The sequence below is a fragment of the Heterodontus francisci genome, chromosome 24 (genome assembly GCF_036365525.1).
Source record: "Heterodontus francisci isolate sHetFra1 chromosome 24, sHetFra1.hap1, whole genome shotgun sequence".
Taxonomy (NCBI): domain Eukaryota; kingdom Metazoa; phylum Chordata; class Chondrichthyes; order Heterodontiformes; family Heterodontidae; genus Heterodontus; species Heterodontus francisci.
Genome location: NC_090394.1, coordinates 21,228,303 through 21,253,462, shown reverse-complemented (window position 1 = coordinate 21,253,462; position 25,160 = coordinate 21,228,303). Strand labels below are relative to the sequence as shown.

The window sequence follows — 25,160 nt, the reverse complement described above, 5'->3', positions numbered from 1 at the left end:
ATGCTACAATTGATTCCAGTGTCCCAGGGATTGGGGGAAAAAATCAGCCAACGTTCTCTCTCCTGATGTGTATGCAGTGATTCATGCTGGTAAGTATGTCAGGCAAGAACAATATTGACTGTGGTATTCTCCATGGTTGAATAGCATACCAACACTCACTTTCTAGAAAAACACATTAACAATGGTCACTTGGGAGAGGAACCGGAGGGCTTCCAGCACTTATGCAAACACGGTTCGGCAAGTCAACAAGAAAAAAAATGCACATAAGGATATACACAGATAAGGAATTACATGATTAATTACAGAAGATCTTGGCTTGTCACAATCTTTGGCTTTACATAATTCTATATTGGTTACCTAGAGAGTAACTAATAAAGCCATTTAGCTTCACCTGGGTTGGATTCAAGGGTATTATCAAATTGAAAAGATAATGATGGATTAATCAGTGACAAGTGTTAACAGTAACAGATTTCTACAATAACTATATAATCTAGTTACTGTTCCTTGTGTCATCATCATCAGTTACAACAGTATGTTTTGGAACAGGGTGGCATGTACTCAATGATGTCTCACAAATACCAGGAGGTGAACAATAATCCTTAGATTTCTCCTCCTTTGACTCAATGAAATTGAATTCTTTTGTAGATATCTGACACGATTCTTTGTAGGAAAGAAGTTTCGGTATGGATGACCTTGTGGAGCCTTCAGACAAAGAATAGTTAAAAAGAGAAACTAGTGTTCTTCTATATTTGTTTTTTATTTCCTTGGCTGATCTGTACAAGTCCCCTACAAAGCAATAGCAAATTGGATTGAGGGAAGAATTGGTGAGACCAAGCCACTGGGCAAATGGTCTGAAATGCATGATCCACTCTGAAGACGTGTCATCATCCCTTGAAGCATCTTCAGTATTGAAATCTAACCAGATGTCCACCACATAGACGGGTAACCATGAAAGGGCAAACAGAATCACCAAAGCCACCACCATTTTGGCAATCTTTTTGCGAATTTTCAACCTTGAAGCTGGAAGGGACTGACTCCTGGAGTCGCACTCTTTGAAGTGACTGGATGTGCTCCAAAGTTTGCGCCAAGTGAGAAAGCAAATCACTAGATTAAACAGCACAGGCAAACCATAGAGAGCACAGAAGAGCAGAAAATTATATGCCTGCTTCAACTTGACTTGGGACCAGACTTCACTGCAGAAAGGAACCCCAAATGTAGGGTCAATCTCTTCCAATTTGTTCATAAAAATAAGAGGCATACAGATACCAGATGACAACAACCACACCACAAAAATAGTCCAAAAGATTTTTCTCCAGGTGAAGAATGATCTGGCATTTAATGGGTTGTGGACATTATAGTATCTGTTAACACTTATAACAGTGATACTGAGGACACTGGCAGAGACTGACACGGCCTGGGTAAAAGGAGCTGCTCTGCACATGAAGTCACCATAAATCCAAGCTTTGTAGATCTGGTAACCCAGGGTTGTAGGCATGCAGACGCAGACCACCATCAGATCACAGACAGCAAGGTTTATCAGCAAACTGCGAGTGGCACTCACCCCAGGCATCCTGTTATTCCTTTTGCTGGTCAGTACTTTGATTGACATAATGTTCCCAATGAAGCCAACAACGAAAGATATGGTGTACATTACCGTCAGGGCGATAGTGGAAGGTTCTCGGATGGTTAACAAAATATTCTCCAGATTGCCCAGGTCTTCGTGCAAGAAAGTGTCCGAAAGGTAGAGGGAAAGATTGTTTTTCATTAAATGTTTAACCAAAGGGAAGTTTGAGTCGGGGAAGCCCAGTGAAGAATTCATTTTCCTCTTGACCCAGATCTTCATAGAAAGCATGTTGGAGAGACAAACTCCACTCGTATTTTAGTCCACAGCATGATTACATCACAAGTGGTTTGAAATATCTTCCGAATATAAAACAGTTGTTTACTCAAGCCGTCTTTAAAATATCATTTCTTCCTCGCTGTTTTACGGGTTTGAACGGTTTTCAGTCGTGAGTTTAGCAGGTGCTGAAAGAACAGCGACAAAGCCTCAATGTTCACTGTACAAGAGAACTTCAGCCGCTTCACCAGTTCACAGTCACCAGTGTAGAGTTGACAGTATTTTCCTTTTTCCAGTCACACCGACAGGAATCTATTATCCCCATACACTATATATCTTCTGTGTTTTAATACTATCGATCTCATCCGTCTTTAACTCTGCTTTCTGAAAAGATATTACAAGAAACATTTGCTTTTCTCTTGTGTCGCTGCTATGTATACAGTTCTCTCTATCTGTGTGGATTTCAGTCCATAACCATTTCGCCGTTTAAACTATCTCGCAGTTTCTTTCATCACTTCTGTTTAACCTTTTTATGTCAAGTTTATGATTTGTCTTTTTTTTCTCTCTCCTGGAGCTTTATTTCATGATTTGCTTTCGCTTTATCTCTTGGTTTCTCAGGTGTAATTTAGCCCTTTTCTGTTGTCGACCCCTCTTTCTGCTCGCTGGAGTTTAGTTCTCAGCTTTCACTCGCTATGATCTCCGGATAGTTTCCGCTACTTGTTTTGTCTTTCCTTCGTCGTCTGGTAATTTCTTCAATCCGATTTCCTGGTGTTTCTCTCTCTCTCTGGGCGATCATCCATTGCTCATCTTAGCAATAGGCTGTTGTCTACTCAAAGGATGAAGAAAATCTTAAAAAAAATACTCTTGCTCAGACAAAGCGGGGTCGGAGGTTCAGTCCGTACACAGACAGAGAGGTGACTCCGACAGCCTCAGTCACTTGTCACAGCGCTATGTCAGAAATAGCTGGTGATAATCCGCACCAAAAATTATACGGCGGACTCTCCAAGCACCCAGAAACGACTAGATCTAAGCAGCAATCGTGCAACCGAAACTTTTCTGAAGCGATCCCTTACTGTTGGAGCTGGAAGCTGGGAACCGGGATCTGTCCCTGGCCTCATACAACTGATGCTCTGCTGCTGAGAAGTAGCCAAACTCCTTCTGAACGCAAAATAAAAGCAAAATACTGCAGATGCTGGAAATCTGAAATAAAAACAAAAAATGCTGGAAGTACTCAGCAGGTCTGGCAGCATCTGTGGAGAGAGAAGCAGAGTTAACGTTTCAGGTCAGTGACCCTTCTTCAGAACTGTTCCAGTGTGGTACTATTTATATTTAGACCACATCTGGAGTATTGTGTGCAGTTTTGGTCTCCTTATCTGAGGAAGGATGTTCTTGCTATGGAGGAAGTGCAGCGAAGGTTCACCAGACTGATTCCTGGGATGGTGGGACAGACATATGAAGAGAAATTGGGTCCATTAGGCTTGTATTCGCTAGAGTTTAGAAGAATGAGAGGGGATCTCATAGAAACCTACAAAATTCTAACAGGACTAGACAGACTAGATGCAGGAAGGATGTTCCCGATGACGGGGGAGTCCAGAACCAGGGGTCACAGTCTAAGGATAAGGAGTAAGTCATTTAGGACTGAGATGAGGAGGGATTTCTTCACCCAGAGAGTGGTGAACCTGTGGAATTCTCTACCACAGAAAGCAGTTGAGGCCAAATCATTAAATATATTCAAGAAAGAATTAGATATAGGTCTTAGGACTAAAGGGATCAAGGGATACGGGGAGAAAGCGGGAACAGGGTACTGAGTTTGGATGCCATGATTGTATTGAATGGCGGTGAAGGCTCGAAGGGCCGAATAGCCTGCTCCTGCTCCTATTTTTTTATGTTTCTGTGTTTCATTTTGAAGGCTGTACAGTCAGAGGTGCAGTCCTTCAGATGAAACGTTAAACCTAGGCCTTGTAAGATCCCATAGCAGGATCTGAAGAAGAGCAGGAAAGTGCTCCAAGTGTCCGTCCCTCTTTTAACATCACTAAAGTAGCTATTCTGTTAATTGATTGCATTGTTGTTTGTGGGAGTTTACTCTGTGCAAATTGGGTGCTGTGTTTCCTACCATACAATAGTGACTACACTTCAAAAGTATTTCATTGGTTGTGAAACCCTTTGTGAAGTCCCGAGATCTTGATAGTTGCTACATAAGTGCAAGCTTTTCATGAACTGATTTATTGCTTCATAAAGTGGTAGAGCAGCATTGTTCTAATTAAAAGCAAAGTATAGTGGATACTGGAAATCTGAAATAAAAACAGAAAATGCTGGAAATACTTATTAGCAGCTCCACAGATGCTGCCTGATCTGCTGAGTATTTCCAGCATTTCTATTGTCCTAATCAATCCCAGCCAGGCTGCATTCGTTTAGTAACAACCGCCAGTACATTTCGTGTGCCATTGCTCATGAGTAGTCTGAGATCTCATGGGCTGTGATGTATTTAGCTATTAACTTGGCCTGTTTCTTTAAGACTGCTCCTTATGTAGCCTGTAGGAGTCCAGCTAATGGGAGCTGCTTGTAAATATGTTCAGATCAATAAATTCTTTGTAAATTTCAGGCTGCAGTTCAGAATGCAGAATTAAATGCCTGCCTCTCATTTTTAAGATTGTTTTTCCATGTGCAACATAGTGTGACATATATAGAGCGTGATGTTTTCAGCCTGATGGATGTTGAGAAATATATTTTCATATCAGTCTGTGGGTGTTTAAACCAGATAGCATTCCTATATAAATCATGTAATAAAACTAATATAAACCTAACATAGAGAACACCTGCTTAATGACCACGGAGTGAATCACTTTTACCACCAAGCAGAAAACAGGCAGTCGTGTCAATGGGTGGAATGTAAAAGGGATGGCCTATTTGCTGCTGTTTCCCGCTCGATGGTAAAAGTGATAATTCACCTGTTGTAAGAGGTGCCCATTAAACATTAGAGATCCGAGTCCTGTTATTATAGAAAAAAATCACCATAACTCTATAGGCCTTTACATGAAATCATTTGCTTAATGTAGGTGGCTCCTTACATTTTATCCTGAGAACCATTGATGGTCGACACGATAAAGGCTTTAAAAGTTTATTATTGTGATCGTGCTGCCCACCTTGCCTGTAAAAATGAAAACAAAGGAACAGATTTTCCCCCTGAGCTGACTTTGGGCAGCTGGCCAGCAGAATGTGCCAGCCAATTGCCCACTAATGCTGCCAGGGCATTCAGTCCATTTTGAAGGCAGGGCCTCATTAGCAAGGCAAACTAGCAGCAGGCAGGAATTTGAGCATCCAGAAGCAGCAATTGAATGCAAAAAAATGCAGGGTGTAGAACAGGCATCCAACCTGAAACTGCACCCATCGGTTGGGGTAGGTAAAAATTGGAGCTTATGTCTGGCCTTAACCTGATGATTATAATGGGAAGTCTGAAATCTGAAAGGCCCATCGCACCTCAATGGTGCAGTTTGACAATATATATATATATATATATGTATATATAGGGAGAAAAAAGTCATCACTGGCTTAAAAGACCACTATCTATTAAGCTCAACATGCTGATTGGCAATTATCCCACTAACTGAATGTGCACCAGTTCCAGTCACTAGTCTAGTGAGTGAAATTATTAATCAAATGACTCCATTTTCTTTTCAATTCCAATAATCTGAAGCCAGCTGCTACTGACAGAATAAAGCAACACCTTCGGTGAAACAGTCTTTTTTTTCATAAACTACGGCATTTTCCCTTCTTATTCTTGTCAGTATGAACAGCTAAAAATAATATTTATGGTATAAAAACATTTTAAAAAATGCACAATTCCAAAAACCAAATCCTGAACTTCTTGATAAAATGCCTAGCATTGTTGCTGTAGGATGTGCCCCTCTAAGTGGCTGGAGGCTGGGCTCAGGAACTGGTAAGCTGAGGCATTGCGGTTGATGGCTGGGTCGCTCCACTACTGCTTCTGCCTGTGATTGAGAAATGTCCTGCTCTTCTTGTGAAATTCTGTGCAGAGGAGAGATGTATCATGAGGTGCACTTTTCACCCTGCTTCTGTGAAATGCCAACACTCAGATTGCACCATGACGTGCTGTGTTCTATAAGAACTTGACAAAAATTTTTACCAATAACCCCAGAGAGGTATAAGCATCTTTTTCAAATCATTTTTTTCAGTATTTTTACATTACTCCATGAAATAAAAATTCTGAGCTCATGGTGTTGTTTGAGATGATGGTCTTTTTGTGTGCCTGAGTGTGCTGGGGCCAGAGGGATGCTGATGAGGTGCTTTCATTGTCAGCTCAGACACTGCGGCTGGAGTCAATCAACGATCAGCTTGGAGCACAGTTAATGACTACCTGTTCAAAAAGCAAATAGCAGGGGACTGAGCAATGGGGGAAACCTCGCTGGTGCAGTCACAAGTAAATGACGCCTTCAGAAAGATCAAAAGCTTGGAAAATAAAGGGGAGAAAAAAAAATCTTTTATAATCATGCAAAGAGATGGAAAAAAAACTTGAAAGCTTTTGGGAAAGGAAGAAGAAGGATAAACAAATGAGCAAAATACTTGCAAATCGACATGTAGAAACAGAAAAGAAATAATGGAAGTAATAGAGAGTCAGAGGCTATGGGGAGAAAAGGGCAAACAAATTTACTTATATCTTAAGCAAGTCCTGTGGCATGGTAAGGAAACCGTATTGAAAATATTATCCATGTGATGTCGGCATCTTTCAGTATCAAGTTATTTTTACCTCATGAGAGGCATGTGATATATTGCCGAAGTAAATTTGCTGTATTGCAGTGATAAGTAGCCACTGTTAAGTTTAAGCTGGACAGGGAATGCTGAAAAGATTAGAAAGCACACCTCAGTCCTTGGGCTAACCCATAACACCAAAAAAGAACTTGTAATAATACTGGAAAAGGATTTTATCTTAATATTGACTCTGCACCTGAGAATAAAAAGGCATGCATTTGCAATGCTTATTTGTTTTCATCTGCGAGCAAGTATAACACTTTGAGTACTAGACACATTAAGGTAAATTCATTGCTTCTGCACTCCCAACAAGGAGCTATACTCACACGGGAAGCATCTCAGTATCAGAGCTTTAGTGTTGTCGCCCTATCTTTAAGCTATGCTCTCTTTGAATACAGTTAGGAGATAAGTCAAAGAATTTATCCTGTCACATCTGAACTAAAGACCTTTAACTAAAGACCTGTATTCAGCTGTTTTAATATGATTGATGTGTTTTTTTTTACAATAATTTGGTGAAATACTTATGATATTGTATATCTTTTTATATGCAATAGAGAGCAATGCAAGAAAAGTATTACATTTATTTGCATTCCTACCTCTATCACTATGAGTGCAAATCTTTAGTTTTTAAAATTTATAATTTGCCCATTATATTTTTTGAAAGATTCATTAACACAGGTTGTCATCATATCAGGGATTCTCACATGGTAGTTTCATGCCTTTGAAGCTGATTTTATCTTTTTACCTTACTTTTCTCCCTTGCAAATTTTTCCTCTCCACTCCTCTCTGGAAAACATTGGGGTGGAAATTTGTCTTGGGCAGTAACACAAAGTGGGCAATAGCTCAGTTTGCACTTTTGCCAATTTCCTCTTCATTCAATAAGAACAGGCTCCAATTCATCTTGTCCAATTTGTACTAATGCCCAATATGAATTTCTACCCCACTGCTTCCATGTATGGTTCTGCAGATACCAGTTCCGCTCTGCATATTGTTGAGGTTATTCATGCCTGAGCATTAACAGTAAGTATTGGCAGGTGATTCAGATTTGAGGGAACTGAGACAATTTTTTTTTCTTTATCCATTAGATAGCGACTGGGCATTGGAACATTGGACACCTTTGACTCCAAACTTAGGCCACTGAAGATGGTTGAAGCACCACTTACCTGGCTGAGGTAATTCAATATATGGGAATGAACATGGGACCTTCCTTGTCAGAATGTTTCAGATATTCACTGGATAAACTCACTGAGCCATTAGCAACATTGCCTCATTTTATTTTCATGTGAGTTCCTTCCTCCATCCATCATCCTTCAGCTGGCAGTGTATGGCACAAATCAAGCTCGAGTGAAAAATAGGATTTAGGTGCCTAATCCAGATGCAAGCAAAAAACACACCTCACATTTATTCTACTTATTCTTGTTTTCATCACATAGCTTCATTGCTATTGAATACTGTCAATTCAGTTAGTGTTTTTTTCCCATTAAGATCTTGTAAACGTTGGTCTATGATAAATAATCCAATAACAAAACAATAGCAAACAGCAAACTGTTAGCTTTTCGAATAAGCAGTTCATAAAGAACCTAATATAAGTGTAATATTTTGTGTGAACTCAAGGGCCTAGAAATTCTTTGACACCGCTTCCATTTTACAGGCAGAAAACAGGTGCCTTTGCGTTCACTATGGTGTGTGGTGTGCACATATTACATGCCAGAAGTGTGCCGCCTACCATATTGGTAAAGGTTGAAGTATAGGCGTCCAGGTCGCTTGCCTGGACTAGGTGTTAGGTTCTTTGCATATGCAAATAGAGGCCAAACACCTGTTCACAATTCCTTCCAGAAATTAGGCTACCTTGATGTGCCAATTAAATACTTTTTGAAGTGTAGTCACTGTTGTAATGTCGGTAACATAGCAGTCAATTTTCACACAGCAAGGACACAGGAACACCAAAGTGATAATGACCAGATATATTTTGTTTAGTGAGTTGGTGGAAGGATAAATGTTGGTGATCGCACCAGGGAGAACTCCCCTGCTCTTCATTGAAATAATGCCATTGGATCTTTTACGTCCGCCTGAGAGACAGAAGGGCCTCAGTTTAACATATCCTCTGAAAGATGGCACCTCTGACAATGCAGCACTCTGTCAGTACAGTGACTAGAATTAGACACAATGGACATACTCCATATAAGGTTTCACTGATGCTTTGTGGAGTCTCATGCCACTTCCCTGGATTTGAACTTGGTGGATCCACTTGTACTCGCCAAGGTACTTCATTTCCTGACAATCACTGGTATATGCTATTATCAAACCTTCTTCACCAAACATCTCTTGTGAGTCATCTTAGTGCTTTCAAAAAGTTAAGATATATTACATTAACCAAACTCAGTTCCATATTCAAAGAAGGCCAGCAAATTAGTTAACGTGAAATGTGAATCAAAATCTTCTGATAAGATTGGAGCTTACTTAACATACTCTTAGTAAATGTGCTTGAATTGCTTCAATATTTTTCCAATCATAAAATGTCAGGCTAACAAGCCTGTAATTCCCATGATCATTGCTTCTGTCGTTTGAAAACTTTGAACAGGATTAGCTTGCTTCCAAATTTACTGAACACAACCCCTGTGTTCAATGAGCTTTGTAACATTTTTGGCACAATTTGCTCACTTCTACCCTAATTTCTTCAAGTGCCCTTGGATTCATTCCATCTGGTCCTGTTGTCTTATGAATATTCAAATACACCAGTTCCATAATGATCATTTCATTGCTAACCTTTAATTTCTCAGGGAACATGAATACATCTCCTGCTGTTCCAATTACAGGAATCAGACACTTTCTGTAATGAAAACTGTTATCAAGTCATCATTTCATCTTTCTGTCATGCTCTTTGCCTCCCCATTATTATACTTTCCTGGTCTCAACGTGATCATTTATTTCTACATTCTCTTTGTTAATTGCTGTCCCCTCTGCTCCACCCAAGTCCTGAATCTATTTCTTCATTCTTATTTATTTTTGTAACGATAGTCCATTGGGGACACAAATGTACTCCTTTGTAAATGAAGCTATGTTTTATTTATGTACTTACTGCAATTTTGGAGACATTATTCATCAGCAATGCTATAGGAGATCCACGGTTCATTGTCACTTTGCCTCCTGTAAATGAACCCAAGAATCTGTTTCAGTTCCCCCAATGTTCATTTCAGTTTCTTTCAATTTTCTCTGAACTTTTTAGTGGATTTTCCTTCTATATATTGTTCAGTATTCCTACTCTGTATCTTGCATATCTTTTAAAATATTAAATAGCTCTTCTTCCCCCTTCCCATTTAACCATTTGAGACAAGCTTTTGTAATTGGTCTTCTACTTCAATTTGATATGTATTTAATTTGTACTCTCTTCAACTTATCCTTTTCTGAAGTGTATGTGCTCACTTTTTTCTCTTTGTGCACTTCTCCCAAGGTCTCCTAAGTTATGAAGCTGCTGCTTCCAAACCACTATGAATGCTGCTCCTAGCTGACCACTGACAGCTACATGAGTGTAACCTAGAGAAGGCTGCTTATCTACATTTTCACATTTCTACATTTCCCTGTCCACACGAGGAAGTGCCTGACATCTCTTTTGCATCTTTTGCTCTCTGAGAGCAGGAACTCAGTGAAGTAGAGTATCACAGAATGACAGCATTGTTACAGCACAGAAGGAGGCCATTCGGCCCGCTGTGTCTGCACCAGCTCTCCGAAAGTGCAGGTTACCTAGTGCCACTCCACGGCCTTCTCCCCATAGCCCTGCACATTCTTTCTTTTCAGATAACAATCCAATTCCCTCTTGATTGCCTCAATTGAACCTGCCTCCACCACATTCCCAGGCAGTGCATTTCAGATCCTAACCACTTGCTACGTGAAAAGGTTTTTCCTCATGTCGCTATTGCTACTTTTGCCAATTACCTTAAATCTGTTCCCCGGAACAGTTTTTCCCTATCTATTCTGTCCAGACTGCTCATGATTTTGAATACCTCTATCAAATCTCCTCTCAACCTTCCCTTCTCCGAAGAAAACAGTCCCAACTTCTCCAATCTATCTTCCTAAATGAAATTCCTCATGCCTGGAAACATTCTTGTGAACCTTTTCTGCACTCTCTCTAATGCCTTCATATCTTTCCTAAAGTGTAATGCCCAGAACTGGACACAATACCTCAGTTGAGGCCGAAACAGTGTTCTATACAAGTTTAACATAACTTCCTTGCTTTTGTACTCTATGCCCCTATTAATGAAGTCTAGAATACTGTATGCTCTATTAATCACTCTCTCAACCTGCCCTGCCACCTTCAATGATTTATGAACATATACACTCAGGTCGCTCTGCTCCTGCACACCCTTCAGAATTACACTCTTTATTTTATATTGTCTCTTGGTGTTCTTCCTACCAAAATGAATCACTTCACACTTTTCTGCATTAAATTTCATCTGCGACTTGTCCACCCATTCAACCAATCTGTCTATGTCCTTTTGAAGTTCTACACCATCCTCCTCACAGTTCACAATGTTTCCAAGTTTTGTATCATCTGCAAATTTTGAAATTGTGCCCTCTATACCAAGGCCTAAGTCATTAATATGTATCAGGACCAACAAGAGTCCAAATACCGATCTTTGGGGAACTCCACTATAAACCTTCCTTCAGTCTGGAAAACATCCATTAACCACTACTCTCTGTTTCCTGTCACTCAGCCAATTTCGTATCCACGTTGCTACCGTCCCTTTTATTTCGTGAGCTATAATTTTGCTCACAGAACTGTTGTACAGCACTTTATCAAATGCCTTTTGGAAGCCTCACTATTTCATAAAGTCCTGCATTGCTGCTCTAATTCATCACAGTAACTTTCTTCTAATTTATTGTTAAGAATTCCATTTTGTCCAGTCTTTTTCTCCAGATTTATTTTTTACATTTTCATTGTGGCTTTAAAATAGTAAGTTTGAAAAGTTAAGTATTCATCAATTGTGCTTGTGGTCGCAAATGTTGAATCTAGTTATATGATTGGTAGTCAAGTATTCCCCAAGTCTTTCATCATCTCAACATCATTGTATGACCACAAAACATATTCTCTTCTCTGATGGTAGAATGGAGTCTTTCACCAATTCTTCATTGCAAGATCCCCGTTCTACTGTAATTAAGGATAATTAAAATCCTCAATAATTGGGACCTTCCCCTTTTTTTGTATTCGTTTTCATCAGATGTGGGCATTGCTGGCTAGGACAGCATTTATTGCCCATCCCTAATTGCCTATGAGAAGGTAGTGGTGAGCTGCCTTCTTGAACTGCTGCAGTCCATGTGGGGTAGGTATACCCACAGTGCTATGAGGAAGAGAGTTCCAGCATTTTGACCTCGCGACGGTGAAGGAACGGCGATATAGTTCCAAGTCAGGATGGTGTGTGGCTTGGAGGGGAACTTGCAGGTGGTGATGTTCCCATGCATCTGCTGCTCTTGTCCTTCTAGGTGGTAGAAGTCACGGGTTTGGAAGGTGCTGCCTGAGTAGCCTTGGTGCTTAACTGCAGTGCATCTTGTAGATAGTACACACTGCTGCCACTGTGCTTCATTGGTGTAGGGAGTGAATGTTTGCGGACGGGGTGCTAATCAAGTTGGCTGCTTTGTCCTGGGTGGTGTCAAACTTCTTGAGTGTTGTTGGAGCTGCACCCATCCAGGCAAGTGAAGAGCATTCCATCACACTCCTGACTTGTGCCTTGTAGATGGTGGACAGGCTTTGGGGAGCCAGGAGGTGAGTTACTCACTGCAGGATTCCTAGCCTCTGACCTGCTCTTGTAGCCATGGTATTTATATGGCTACTCCAGTTCAGTTTCTGGTCAATGGTAACCCCCAAGACGTTGATAGTGGGGGATTCAGCGATGGTAATACCATTGAATGTCAAAGGGAGATGGTTAGATTCTCTCTTGTTGGAAATGGTCATTGCCTGGCACTTGTGTGCATAAATGTTACTTGCCACATATCAGCCCAAGCCAGGATATTGTCCAGGTCTTGCTGCATTTCTACACGGACTGCTTCAGTATCTGAGGAGTTGCAAATGGTGCTGAACGTTGTGCATTCAACAGCGAACATCCCCATTTTTGACCTTATGATTGAAGGAAGGTCATTGATGAAGCAGCTGAAGATGGTTGGGCCTAGGATACTACCCTGAGGAACTCCTGCAGTGATATTCTGGAGCTGAAATGATTAACCTCCAACAACCACAAACATCCTCCTTTGCGCTAGATACGATTCCAACCAGCGGAGAGTTTTCCCCCGATTCCCATTGACTGCAGTTTTGCTCGGGCTCCTTGATGCCCAATTTTCTCATCTTGTTCTGAAAACGTCTGACAATTCACAATATTAAATTTATTTCTCATGCTATCACAAATTTACTTACATATATTGCAACAGCGGCAACAGTGCAAAAATAATTAGTTGGCTGTAAAGTGCTTTGGGGTATCCCAAGGTTATGAAAGCTGCTATATAAATGCAAGTGTTCCTATCTTCTTGACCTAAATTTAAATGATTCTACTTATGCAAAGCTAAGTCAACACTTTGGATAACTTGCATGGCCTGCCTTTACACTATGGTTACTCTTCCCCATGTTCATCTTGCACTTCTGAATATTTTAAACCTCAGTAAAGGAAAAACTGCTGTCTACTCACAGGTTCAATAGACATCTGCTAATCTGGTTATGCCCACCTTTTAACTGTACTTAGCTCTCAAACTCTAATATGCTTTCCAATCCACAATTTCTAAATAGTTGCAAAGTTAAATATGAAAATGTAATCTGATTCCTGAAAATGTAATACTACCTAGATCAAGATGGAGACATTCCTTGCAATACAATACATTGGAATGCAGTTACATTTCTTCTGCAGCAAAGGCTAGAATCAGCATCTTTAGGAGAGCAACAGAGAACATTAAGGGGATAAAACCTAAAAGGGGAAATATACACATTCTGATGAAGCCCATATTTCCTTGAACAGCAGTATGGCAGATTATTGTCATAATCCTGTGATGTCAAGTGAATATCAACAGTCTGGAAGCATTTAAGCAGTCATTTCTATTCCATGAAAGGAAAGTATTTGTTTTGAGGCCTATAGCATTCCTTTTCTATTATGATATGCCTTTAAACGACATGTTCCATTTAGCAGAGCAATTACACTGCAGGCTGTTGTCACAGGCCATATCAGCAATATTCACAGCCATGGGGCAAATGTCATGATCATCTGTGAATTTCAACAAGAGCCTTCATTATTTAAAAAAAAGTCAACCTACAATGATGATGTTAGGATAGACTGATACTGAAAAAGAATACAAATTATAATTGCAAACCTAAAAAGATGAAAGTTTGGTGAAACACTAGGTCCAATTTCAATGTTGATGTAACCTGCCAAGTGAGAATGGGTGGGTTCGTGTCAGACACCCAATTAACACCCAGCCCGATATTATGCTTCATTAACTTAGGTTAAAAACAGGGCTGAACACATTAGTCACATAAGCTATTTATGTAATCCTGAAACTAATCCTTAATTTCCCAATCATATATTGGTAGTAAGATATTTTTACAATGTGAGCTGTCAGCCATGGTTCAGTTGGTAGCACTCTTGCTTCTCATTCACAAGGTTGTGTGTTCAATTCCCACTCCAGGAGCTGGATTTTGTTGCCGCGCTGCACGGAACCTGCGCCACCGCGATTATGCTGCAGGTGACCACCTAACATATTGATGTCGGCCACCCCACCCCCCCAATCACGTGGTGGGGGCAGCATTGGTGACGCCATTCATGGTGTCACCTGCTGCAGGTGCTGGTGCCATTTTTAAAAGGCTGCCAGCCCTGCAAACAGTTCAACATAATGCAGAGTTGACCCCTTACCCACTTCCCCATACAAATCATGCAGAGTTGACCCCTTCCCCCCTTCCCCATACAAATCATGCAGAGTTGACCCCTTCCCCCCTTCCCCATACAAATCATGCAGAGTTGACCCCTTCCCCCCTTCCCCATACAAATCATGCAGAGTTGACCCCTTCCCCCCTTCCCCATACAAATCATGCAGAGTTGACCCCTTCCCCCCTTCCCCATACAAATCATGTGGAGTTGACCCCTTCCCCATACAAATCATGCAGAGTTGACCCCTTCCCCACCTCGGTGGCGCCAGCTTCTCCTGGACGGGAAGGCGCGCGAGTGCCGCATGTCGAGCTCAAGATTGGGAACTGAAGGTAAGATCACGGCGAATTAAATTTAAATTTATGGAGAGAGGTATTTTAAACATTCAAATTAGGGTGCTGTCGCAGAGCGGCAGAGGTGCTGCCAGGGAGCCTCGCCGCTGCCGGGAAGATTGGGCCCGGCAGTCCTGGCATTGGGCTCCATGGCGGCCGCTGCCGCTCCGATTCTGAGGGAGTGCTGCACTGTTGGAGGTGCTTTCTTTCAAATGACATGTCAAACTGAGGCCCCATCTGTCTTCTCAGGTGAATTAAAAAAAATCCCCTGGCATAATTTCACTGAAGAACAGGGGGAGTTATCCCTGGTGTCCTGGCCAATATTTATCCCTCAATCGCCATCACAATAAATGGAGTACCTGGTCATTATCACATTGCTGTTTGTGGGAGCTTGCTGTGTGTAAGTTGGCTGCCACATTTCTTACATTACAACAGTGACTACACTTCAATGGCTGTAAAATGCTTTGAGACATCTGCTGGTTGTAAAGAGTGCCATATAAATACAAGTTTTTTTTTTACATGGTTAGGTTGGTGAATTACAACCATTAGGTTAAAAATAGTGCGATAATTTCCTTTGATTGCATGACGTATCTGGAAGCTTGAAAGGGGTATTGATTAGAGACTCAAAAGCCCCAGTTTTAACCTAACTCACCTGATGGGAATGGGGCTGGTAAGGAGCCCACACCTGGTTTACAACACGCCCAATTTTATCCGCCATTGAAGTCAATTCATTGTAAAATATGTGAGGTGTAAAACAGGTGGATTAGGTTAAAATTAGGGCTAGATAAAAGCCTGTGACATGGTAAAAACTGTTAAGTGACATTTAACAAAAACAACTTGCATTTACATGGCTTGTGTAATAAACCCTGACTTTTTTTTTATTCGTTCCTGGGATGTGAGCATCGTTGGCTATGCTCACAATATGCCAGCATTTATTGCCCATCCCTAATTGCCCTTGAGAAGGTGGTGGTGACCTGCCTTCTTGAACCGCTGCAGTCAATGTGGGGTAGGTACACCAACAGTGCTGTTAGGAAGGGAGTTCCAGGATTTTGACCCAGCGACAGTGAAGGAACGGCGATATAGTTCCACGTCAGGATGGTGTGTGGATTGGAGGGGAACGTGCAGGTGGTGATGTTCCTATGCATCTGCTGCCCTTGTCCTTCTAGGTGGTGGTGGTCATGGGTTTGGAAGGTGCTGTCTATGGAGCTTTGGTGCAGAAATGTATGCAAGACTAGTTTGGTGTCTATAACAATTAAAGAAAATGACCATTACGTCTCTACAAGATTATCATAAAGTCATAGAGTCATTTACAGCACAGAAGGAGGCCATTTGGCCTATCAATTCACTGCCGACTCTCCATAGAACAATCCAGTCAGTCCAATTCCCTCACTTTATCCCCGTAGCCCTGTAATTTTATTTCCTTTAAGTGCCCATCCAATTTCCTTTTGAAATTATTGATTGTCTCTGCTTCCACCAGTCTCCTAGGCAGCAAGTTCCAGGTCATTACCACTCGCTGCATAAAGAAGTTCTTCCTTACATCCCCAGCATCTCCTGCCCAAAACCTTAGATTTGTGTCCCCTAGTCTTGTACCATCATCTAATGGGAACAGTTTTTGTCTACTTTATCCAAACCTGTCGGAATCTTGTCCACCTCTGTCAAACCTCCCCGCAATCTCCTTTGCTCCAAGGAGAATGACCACAGCTTCTCCAACCTAACCTTGTAGCTAAAATCCCTCATTCCTGGAACCATTCTGGTAAATCTCCTCTGCACCCTCTCAAGGACCCCTACATCCTTCCTAAAGTGTGGTGACCAAAATTGGATGCAATACTCTAGTCTTTGCCGAACCAGATCATTATAAAGGTTCAGCATAACTACCCTGCTTTTGTACTCAATACTTCTCTTTATGAAGACCAAGATAATCCATACCTTTAAAATACATTACAATTATTACAAAGATAACACACCGAATTGAGAACTGCAATGGAAACATTTCCTTTAGAGTTTTCAATGTTAAGATATACACTCTCTTGCTTTACTTATTAGTATTGTCTTATTTCTAGTTTCAGTGTTAATCATGACTTACCAGCCATTATTCCCTATAACACCAGCTTCATATAAAAATACCAAAAATGTTTCTGGAAAGAAAATAAACTTGCCATTTTTTTCTCAGTGACTGAAATTTCTAATCCTGACACAGTGTCTAAATTAAGATTTTGACCAAAAATAAAAAAATGTATATTGCACAATAGCTGTTAGCTACATCCATTGAATTTTATTTTGTGTCTTTTATAACCTTTGTTAAAAACTCACCTGAAGGCATCAGCCTTTCCCAGAAGCCTGGATTTGGATGTACCTTTGTAGCTTTTGTTTTGTGTTGTATAAACTTCAGAAAGCATATTAAGCTGATTCAGACAGAATTGCCCAAATATTAACTTGTAGATGTGTTGGGCGTTGGTGGGGGTGGGGGAGGGGAGCAAGCTTGGGGGACCCAATATTACATGGAAAAGACAGAGGAAATTTTTGTGCATTTGTCAGTGGTTTTTTAACTCAGCCAACTGTGATGGAGTATGTGGCGCGAGACCGGTGGAAGAGCGTCTGCAGACCGTTAGCTGAAGAGTTGACTTACTAAATGAACTGTTGATGAAGGTAATGTGGATTACGTGGTGTTAATGGACTTCCAAAAGGCATTTGATAAAGTGCCACATAACAGGCTTGTCAGCAAATTTGAAGCCCATTGAATAAAAGGGACAGTGGAGGCCTGGATATGAAGTTGGCTGAGTGACAAGAAGCAAGAGGGTAGTTGTAAACAGTCGTTTTTTTGGACAGGAGGAAGGTATACAATGGGGTTCCTCAGGGGTTGGTACTAGGACCACTGCTTTTCCTGGTATAATATTAATAACCTAAGCTTAGGTGCACAGGGCACATTTTCGAAATTTGTACATGGCACAAAACCTAGCTCACAATACTTCCATGAGGAAGATAGTGATAAACTTCAAGAGGACAGAGACAGGCTGATGGAATGGGTGGACGCAACAAATGAAATTGTTTTGATGCACTCTTTCATGGGATGTGAGCATCACTGGAAAGGCCAGCATTTGTTATCCATCCCTAATTGACCTTGAGAAGGTGGTGGTGAGCTGCCTTCTTGAACCACTGCAGCCTATCTGTAGTAAGTACACCCACAATGTTGTTAGGAAGGCAATTCCAGGTTCTTGACCTAGCGACAGTGAAGCAACGGCAATGCAAACCCAAGTTAGGATGATATGTGACTTGGAGGGGAACTTGCAAGTTGTGGTGTTCCCATGAATCTGCTGCCCTTGTCCTTCTAGATGATAGAGGTCACAGGTTTGGGAAGGTGCTGTCGAAGGAGGCTTGACGAGTTGATGCAGTGCATCATATATATGGTAAACGGTGCTGCGGAAGGAGTGAACGTTGAAGGTGGTGGATGGGATGCCAATCAAGCGGGCTGTTTTCTTCTGGATGGTGTCAAGCTTCTTGAGTGTTGTTGGAGCTGCACACATTCAGGCAAGAGGAGAGTATTCCATCACACTCCTGACTTGTGCCTTGTAGATGGTGGACAGGCTTTGGGGAGTCAGGAGGTGAGTTACTTGCCACAGAATTCTCAGCTTCTGAGCTGCTCTTTTAGCTATTGTATTTATATGGCTGGGCCAGTTAAGTTTTTGGTCAATGATAACTCCCAAGAGATTGATGGTGGGGAATTCAGTGATGGTAATGCTGTTGAATGGTTAGATTCTTGTTGGAGATGGCCATTGCCTGGCACTTGTGTGGCACAAATATTACTTTCCACTAAGCTAGTACAAGCCTGAATGTTGTTTCGGTCTTGCTGCATCCGGACACTGACTACTTCAGTATCTGAAGAGTCGTGAATGGTGCTTAACATTGTGCAATCATCGGCAAACATCCCCACTTCTGATGTTATGATGGAGGAACGGTCATTGACGAAGCATCTGAAGATGGTGGGGCCTAGGACACTACTATGAGGAACTCCTGCAGTGATGTCCTGGGGTTTAAATGTTTCGCCTCCAACGACCACGAACATCATCCTTTGTGCTAGGTATGACTCCAACGAATGGAGAGTTTTCTCCCTGATTTGCATTGACTCCAGTTTTGCTGGGGCTATGTGATACTGCACTCGGTCAAATGCTGCCTTGATGTCAAGGTCAGTCACTCTCACCTCACCTCTTGAATTCAGCTCTTTTGCCCATGTTTGGACCAAGGCTGTAATGAGACCTAGAGCCAAATGGCCCTGGTGGAACACAGACTGAGCATCAGTGAGCAGGTTATTGCTGAGTAAGTGCTGCTTGATAACACAGTTGACGACACCTTCAATCATTTTGCTGATGATTGAGAGTAGACTGATGGGACGGTAATTGGCTGGGTTGGATTTGTCCTGCTTTTTATGTACAGGATATACCTGGGCAATGTTCCACATTGCCGGGTAGATGCCAGCTTTGTAGTTGTACTGGGACAGCTTGGCTAGGTACGCGGCTAGTTCTGGAGCACAAGTCTTCAGTCCAAGTGCCGGAATATTTTTGAGGCCCATAGCCTTTGCAGTATCCCATGTCTTCAGCCATTTCTTGATATCACGCAGAGTGAATTGAATTGGCTGACGTCTGGCATCTGTGATGCTGGGGACCTCAGGAGGAGGCCGAGATGGATCAGCCACTCGGCACTTCTGGCTGAAGGTGGTTGCACATGTTTCAGCCTTGTCTTTTGCACGAATGTGCTGGGCTCCCTCTTTGGGGACAGGGATGTTTGTGGAGCCTCTTCCTTTTGTTTGTTGTTTAATTGTCTACCACCATTCACAACTGGATGTGGCCGGACTGCAGAGCATTGATTTGATCTGTTGGTTGTGGGATTGCTTACCTCTGTCTATCATGTACTGCTTCCACTGTCCTGTGTTTTAGCTTCACCAAGTTGGCACCTCATCTTTAGGTGTGCCTGGTGCTGCTCTTGGCATGCTCTCTTGCACACCTCATTGAATCAGGGTTGATCCCCTGGCTTGATGGTAATGGTAGAGTGAGGGATATGCTGAGCCATGAGGTTGCAGATTATGGTTGAATACAATTCCACTGCTGTTGATGATGGTCCACAGCGCCTTATGGATGCCCAGTCTTGAGCTTCTGCATCTGCTCTGAATCTATCCCATTTAGTATGGTAGTAGTGCAACACCACACGATGGAGGGTATCCTCAATGTGAAGAGAGGACTTCGTCTCCACAAGGACTGTGCCGTGGTCACTCCTACCAATACTGTCATGGACAGATGCATCTGCAACAGGTAGATTGGTGAGAGCGAGGCCAAGCAGGTTTTTCCCTCTTGTTGGTTCTCTCATCACCTGCCACAGACCCAGTCTCTTGGCAACGTCCTACAGGACTCGGCCAGCTAGGTCAGTAGTGGTACTACCAAGCTACTCTTGGTAGGGTTGACAGGGCGGGGGTGTGCTGTTGTTGTTTCCAGTGTCTAGGTCAATGTCGGGTTGTCTGTTCAGTTTTTTTCTGATTCAACTTTTCTGTATCAGTTTGCTGGGCCATTTCAGAGGGCAGTTAAGTTTACCACATTGTGTGGGTCTGGAGTCACATGCAGGTCAGACCAGGTAAGGATGGCAGATTTCCTTCCCCAAAGGGCGTTAGCGAAGCAGATGAAATTTTTTAGTGATCATGTAGTTTCATAGTTAGCTTTCAATTCCAGATTTATTAAATGAGCTACCAGGGTGGGATGTGAACTCATGTCTCCAGAGGATTACTAGTCCAGTAACATTACCACTACGCCATCTTCCCCTATTTATTGCAGTGAAGTGTGAAGTGATACATTTTGGTAGAAAGAACAAGGAAAGACATTTTAAAATAAAGGACACAGTGCTAAAGGGGTGCAGGAACAAAGAGCCCTGGGAGTGTACATGCAAAATCATTGAAGACGGCAGGACAGGTTGGGAAAGTGGTTAAAAAGGCATATGGGGTTCTGGGCTTTATAAATAGAAGCATAGAGTACAAAGGCAAAGAAGTTATGATAAACCTTTATAAAACACTGGCTTGGCCTCAACTGGAGTATTGCGTCCAATTCTGGGCACCACACTGTAGGAAGGATACAAAGGCTTTAGAGAGGGTGCAGAAAAGATTTATAAGAATTGTTCCAGGGATCAGGGGCTTTAGTTATGTGGATAGATAGAAGAAGTTGGGACTGTTGTCCTCAGAGAAGAGAAGGTTGAGAGGAGATTTGATAGAGGTGTTCAAAATCATGAGGGGTCTAGACAGAGTAGATAGAGAGAAACTGTTCCCATTGGCAGAAGGGTCGAGAACCAGAGGACACTGATTTAAGGTGATTGGCAAAAGAATCACCGAGGACATGAGGAAAAACATTTCTATGCAGCGAGTGTTTAGGATGCACTGCCTGAGAGTGTGGTGGAGGCTGATTCAATTGTAGCTTTCAAAAGGGAACTGGATAATTAACTGAAGGGAAAAATTTGGCAGAGCTCTTGGGAAAGGGGGGAAGATTAGCTGAATTGTTCTTGCAGAGAGCTGGCATGGACACAATGGGCTGAATGGCCTCCTTCTGTACTGTCACCTTTCTATGATTCTATGTTTTACACCTTTGTGGGCTGCCAACTGGTAGATCCTAGATATGTCTGCAGCGGAACCCTGGAATAATATGAAGGATAAAAAGTTGAGGGCAGTGGTGACATTGAGAACCACTGGTAACACATGGCCACCAGATCCAATAGGCAGCAGATCTTTTTCCAGGAGGCTGCAGATATCTGCAACCACCTGACATGACATCCTTAGTCGCCTGAAACATTGCTGTTTGGGCATGTCAAGGAAACTCATCCTCTACCTGTACACCCTGTGTCACGGTTAGCACCTCCTCTGAGCTGCACCTCTATACAGCTTCCCTGTCTGCTGTCCTATTCCAGGTCTTTCATGAGCAGGCTGCTGCTGCTGGTATTGGTACTGGTTGAAGGTGATGTGAGTAACTGCAGAGTCTGGAAGATAGATTATACAGGGGTTGAGTGGGTAGTTGAAAGGGGAAGAGATAGCATTAAAAATGGCAGTAAGTAGGTATCATGATGAGAGTGAGTAGTGGAAAGGGGAGACAAAAGTGCAAAAATGAAGGATAGGTGACCTGTTGAGAGCAAGTGAATACAGGAAGCGTAAATGTTGGGATGCTGGAAAGGGAGCCTTTGAGGGCTACAGGCCACATTTTCCCTGTCACTCCCATCAGAAAATGCAATCTGTAAGCTTGGCGTCTCCTTTTATCCCACACCATCTCACATCTGGAAGGAAACAAGAAAGGAAGAGGAAGATGGAGAAGGAAAAAGAGAAGCTAGGGAGAAAGAGAAGCTGAAGAGAAGATAGAATCAGATGAAGGGAGACAGAGAGAGTAACGGAAAGACAGAGACAATAGAGACAGGTACGAAAGAGACCATAATCTTTGATTAACAGAAGACGCATTGGTTCTTGTTGAAATTGTTGAACATCTACTATTTTGCTTTAGGTGATGTCTGATGATGGTATTGTTCATTTTAAAAGCATTTCCAGTTTTTGAAAATGTTTTTGACAACCTTTAGGTTTATTTTATATGACTGATTGTAGATTTATTTTTTGGAATTCTCCTATCTACAAGAATAATTTCCCACATTTGAACTTATTGTCATTAATATCCCCATATCTAGTATATGATTGGTTTTCATGTAGCCTCCATCTATGACCCTGACAGTCTGTTCAGTATACTTTTCCCCTTTTGTCAGATCCCTGCCCACTTGCTTAATTCTGTGTGTGTACTTCTATCTGATTGAGAATATTGGTTATGTTATTCCAATGTGATTTCATTGTGGAGTTTCAACAGTGAAGTATGAAAAATAAATGTGAAAACAAAAGGTTTTCATTATTAAGGAATGATCAAGAGTGACTTGTGAAACAAATTATTTTAATCTAATCTCTAAAAGAATCATCTTGTGTGTGAACATTGACAAACATCACATTATTTGCACAGTGATATGTCAGATGAAGGATTCAAGTGCAGAGAAATACCACAAAATATTCTTTTGAAGTGCTGTCCTCTTCAGTTTAGTTCAGAAATTCTTAATTAGCAGTGAGGCAGCATTTACAAATGCTAAACATACAAACAGCACAGAGCATTTCAACAAGGAAATATTCACAACTTCTAAAGAGGTGCCATAATTACTCTTGAGGCTAAAACCAGGATATCTTAACGAGGATTTTAACAGCAGTAATAGACACACACGATATTTACTGATTCCAAGACATTATTTTCTGCAGCAACTGCGTCAACATGAGAGCTTAAATCAATGAGCTCGCCCTGCAACAAAACTAGAAAGGGAACCATGTGACAAGGCAAGCTAGATGAGTGCACTTGTTTTCAGCAGCTTGCCCTACAACATTCATCCCTAGTAGCGAATCCTATAAAGCAACTTGTCCTTTCCTTGTTGTTTCAACTAATTACACAGCTGACTGCAGCATAGAAGTATCATTACTTTCTGAGCTTTTATTTCATGTTCGGAATAAACCAGCCGACCTGCACTTGTGAAATCGGCTGATTGTTCCAATCAATTAATGGTACCAGAGGGCAGCATTATATAGAGTGATTAGATTGAGACCAATTAAAGACTACACGGTTGAAAGAAGTCATGATTAATTACAGGATGATTTATTTTGTTGTAAATTGTCTCAACCTTGAATACTTGAATAATGTATGCTAAACTGCTCAGCATCTTTGTATCAGTGGCACACAAGTAAAGGCCATACTATCCTGATAATAAAGCTAGATAATTTGGAAAATAATTTCTAACTCAGGTTATATTTTGTTTGTGCACAATTGAGAACATTTCTTGCATCTGAAGAGTTAGAAATCTCACCAAGGCTTTCCTCATGTCGCTTGGCATCAAAGACATTGGGAACAGGGAGTTGAGATGAAGTAACTCACTGTTATAGAAACATAGAAACATAGAAAATAGGAGCAGGAGTAGGCCATTTGGCCCTTCGAGCCTGCTCCACCATTCATTATGATCATGGTTGATCATCCAACTCAGTAACCTGTTCCCGCTTTTGCCCCATACCCTTTGATCCCTTTAGACCCAAGAGCTGTATCTAATTCCTTCTTGAAAACATACAATGTTTTGGCCTCAACTGCTTTCTGTGGTAGCGAATTCCACAGGCTCACCACTCTCTGGGTGAAGAAAATTCTCCTCATCTCAGTCCTGAAAGATTTACCCCATATCCTTAGACTATGACCCTTGGTTCTGGACTCCCCCACCATCGGGAACATCCTTCCTGCATCTACCCTGTCAGGTCCTGTTAGAATTTTATAGGTTTCTATGAGATCCCCCCTCACTCTTCTGAACTCCAGCGAATATAATCCTAACTGACTCAATCTCTCCCTCATACGTCAGTCCCGCATCCCAGGAATCAGACTGGTAAACCTTTGCTGCATTCCCTCTATAGCAAGAACATCCTTTATCAGATAAGGAGACCAAAACTGCACACAATATTCCAGATGTGGACTCACCAAGGCCCTGTATAATTGCAGCAAGACATCCCTGCTCCTGTACTCGAATCCTCTCGCTATGAAGGCCAACATACCATGTGCCTTTTTTACTGCCTGTTGGACCTGCATGCTTACCTTCAGCGACTGATGTCTGAGAACACCCAGGTCTCGCTGCATATTCCCGTCTCTCAATTTATAGCCGTTCAGATAATAATCTGCCTTCCTGTTTTTGCTACCAAAGTGGATAATCTCACATTTATCCACATTATACTGCATCTGCCATGCATTTGCCCACTCACCTAACGTGTCCAAATCACCCTGAAACCTCTCTGCATCCTTCTCACAACTCACCCTCCCACCCAGTTTTGTGTCATCTTCAAATTTGGAGATATTACATTTAGTTCCCTCATCTAAATCATTCATATATATTGTGAATAGCTGGGGTCCTAGCACCGATCCTTGCGGTACCCCACTAGTCACTGCCTGCCATTCGGAAAAAGACCCATTTATCCCTACTCTTTGTTTCCTGTCTGCCAACCAATTCTCTATCCATTGCAATACACTACCACCAATCCCATGCACTTTAATTTTACATGCTAATCTCTTATGTGGGACTTTGTCGAAAGCCTTCTGAAAGTCCAAATAAACCACATCCAATGGCTCCCCCTCATCAACTCTACTCGTTACATCCTCAAAGAATTCTAGTAGATCTGTCAAGCATGATTTCCCTTTCATAAATCCATGCTGACTCTGTCTGATTCTACCACTGTTCTCTAAGTTCTCTGCTATAAAATCTTTGATGATGGAC

General features: G+C 41.8%; 1 protein-coding gene across 1 annotated transcript; it reads right to left on the bottom strand.

Moving 5' to 3' along the window:
• Nucleotides 1–490: 490 nt before the first annotated feature.
• Nucleotides 491–1,852, bottom strand: LOC137383592 (QRFP-like peptide receptor). The gene has a single exon (XM_068056749.1). It carries the CDS (start codon nucleotides 1,850–1,852, stop codon nucleotides 491–493), a length of 1,362 nt encoding a protein of 453 aa, XP_067912850.1.
• Nucleotides 1,853–25,160: the final 23,308 nt, after the last annotated feature.

Bases quoted from the DNA above. Each gene is read 5' to 3' on its own strand.
- LOC137383592 (XM_068056749.1), bottom strand. From the start codon at position 1,852: ATGCTTTCTATGAAGATCTGGGTCAAGAGGAAAATGAATTCTTCACTG.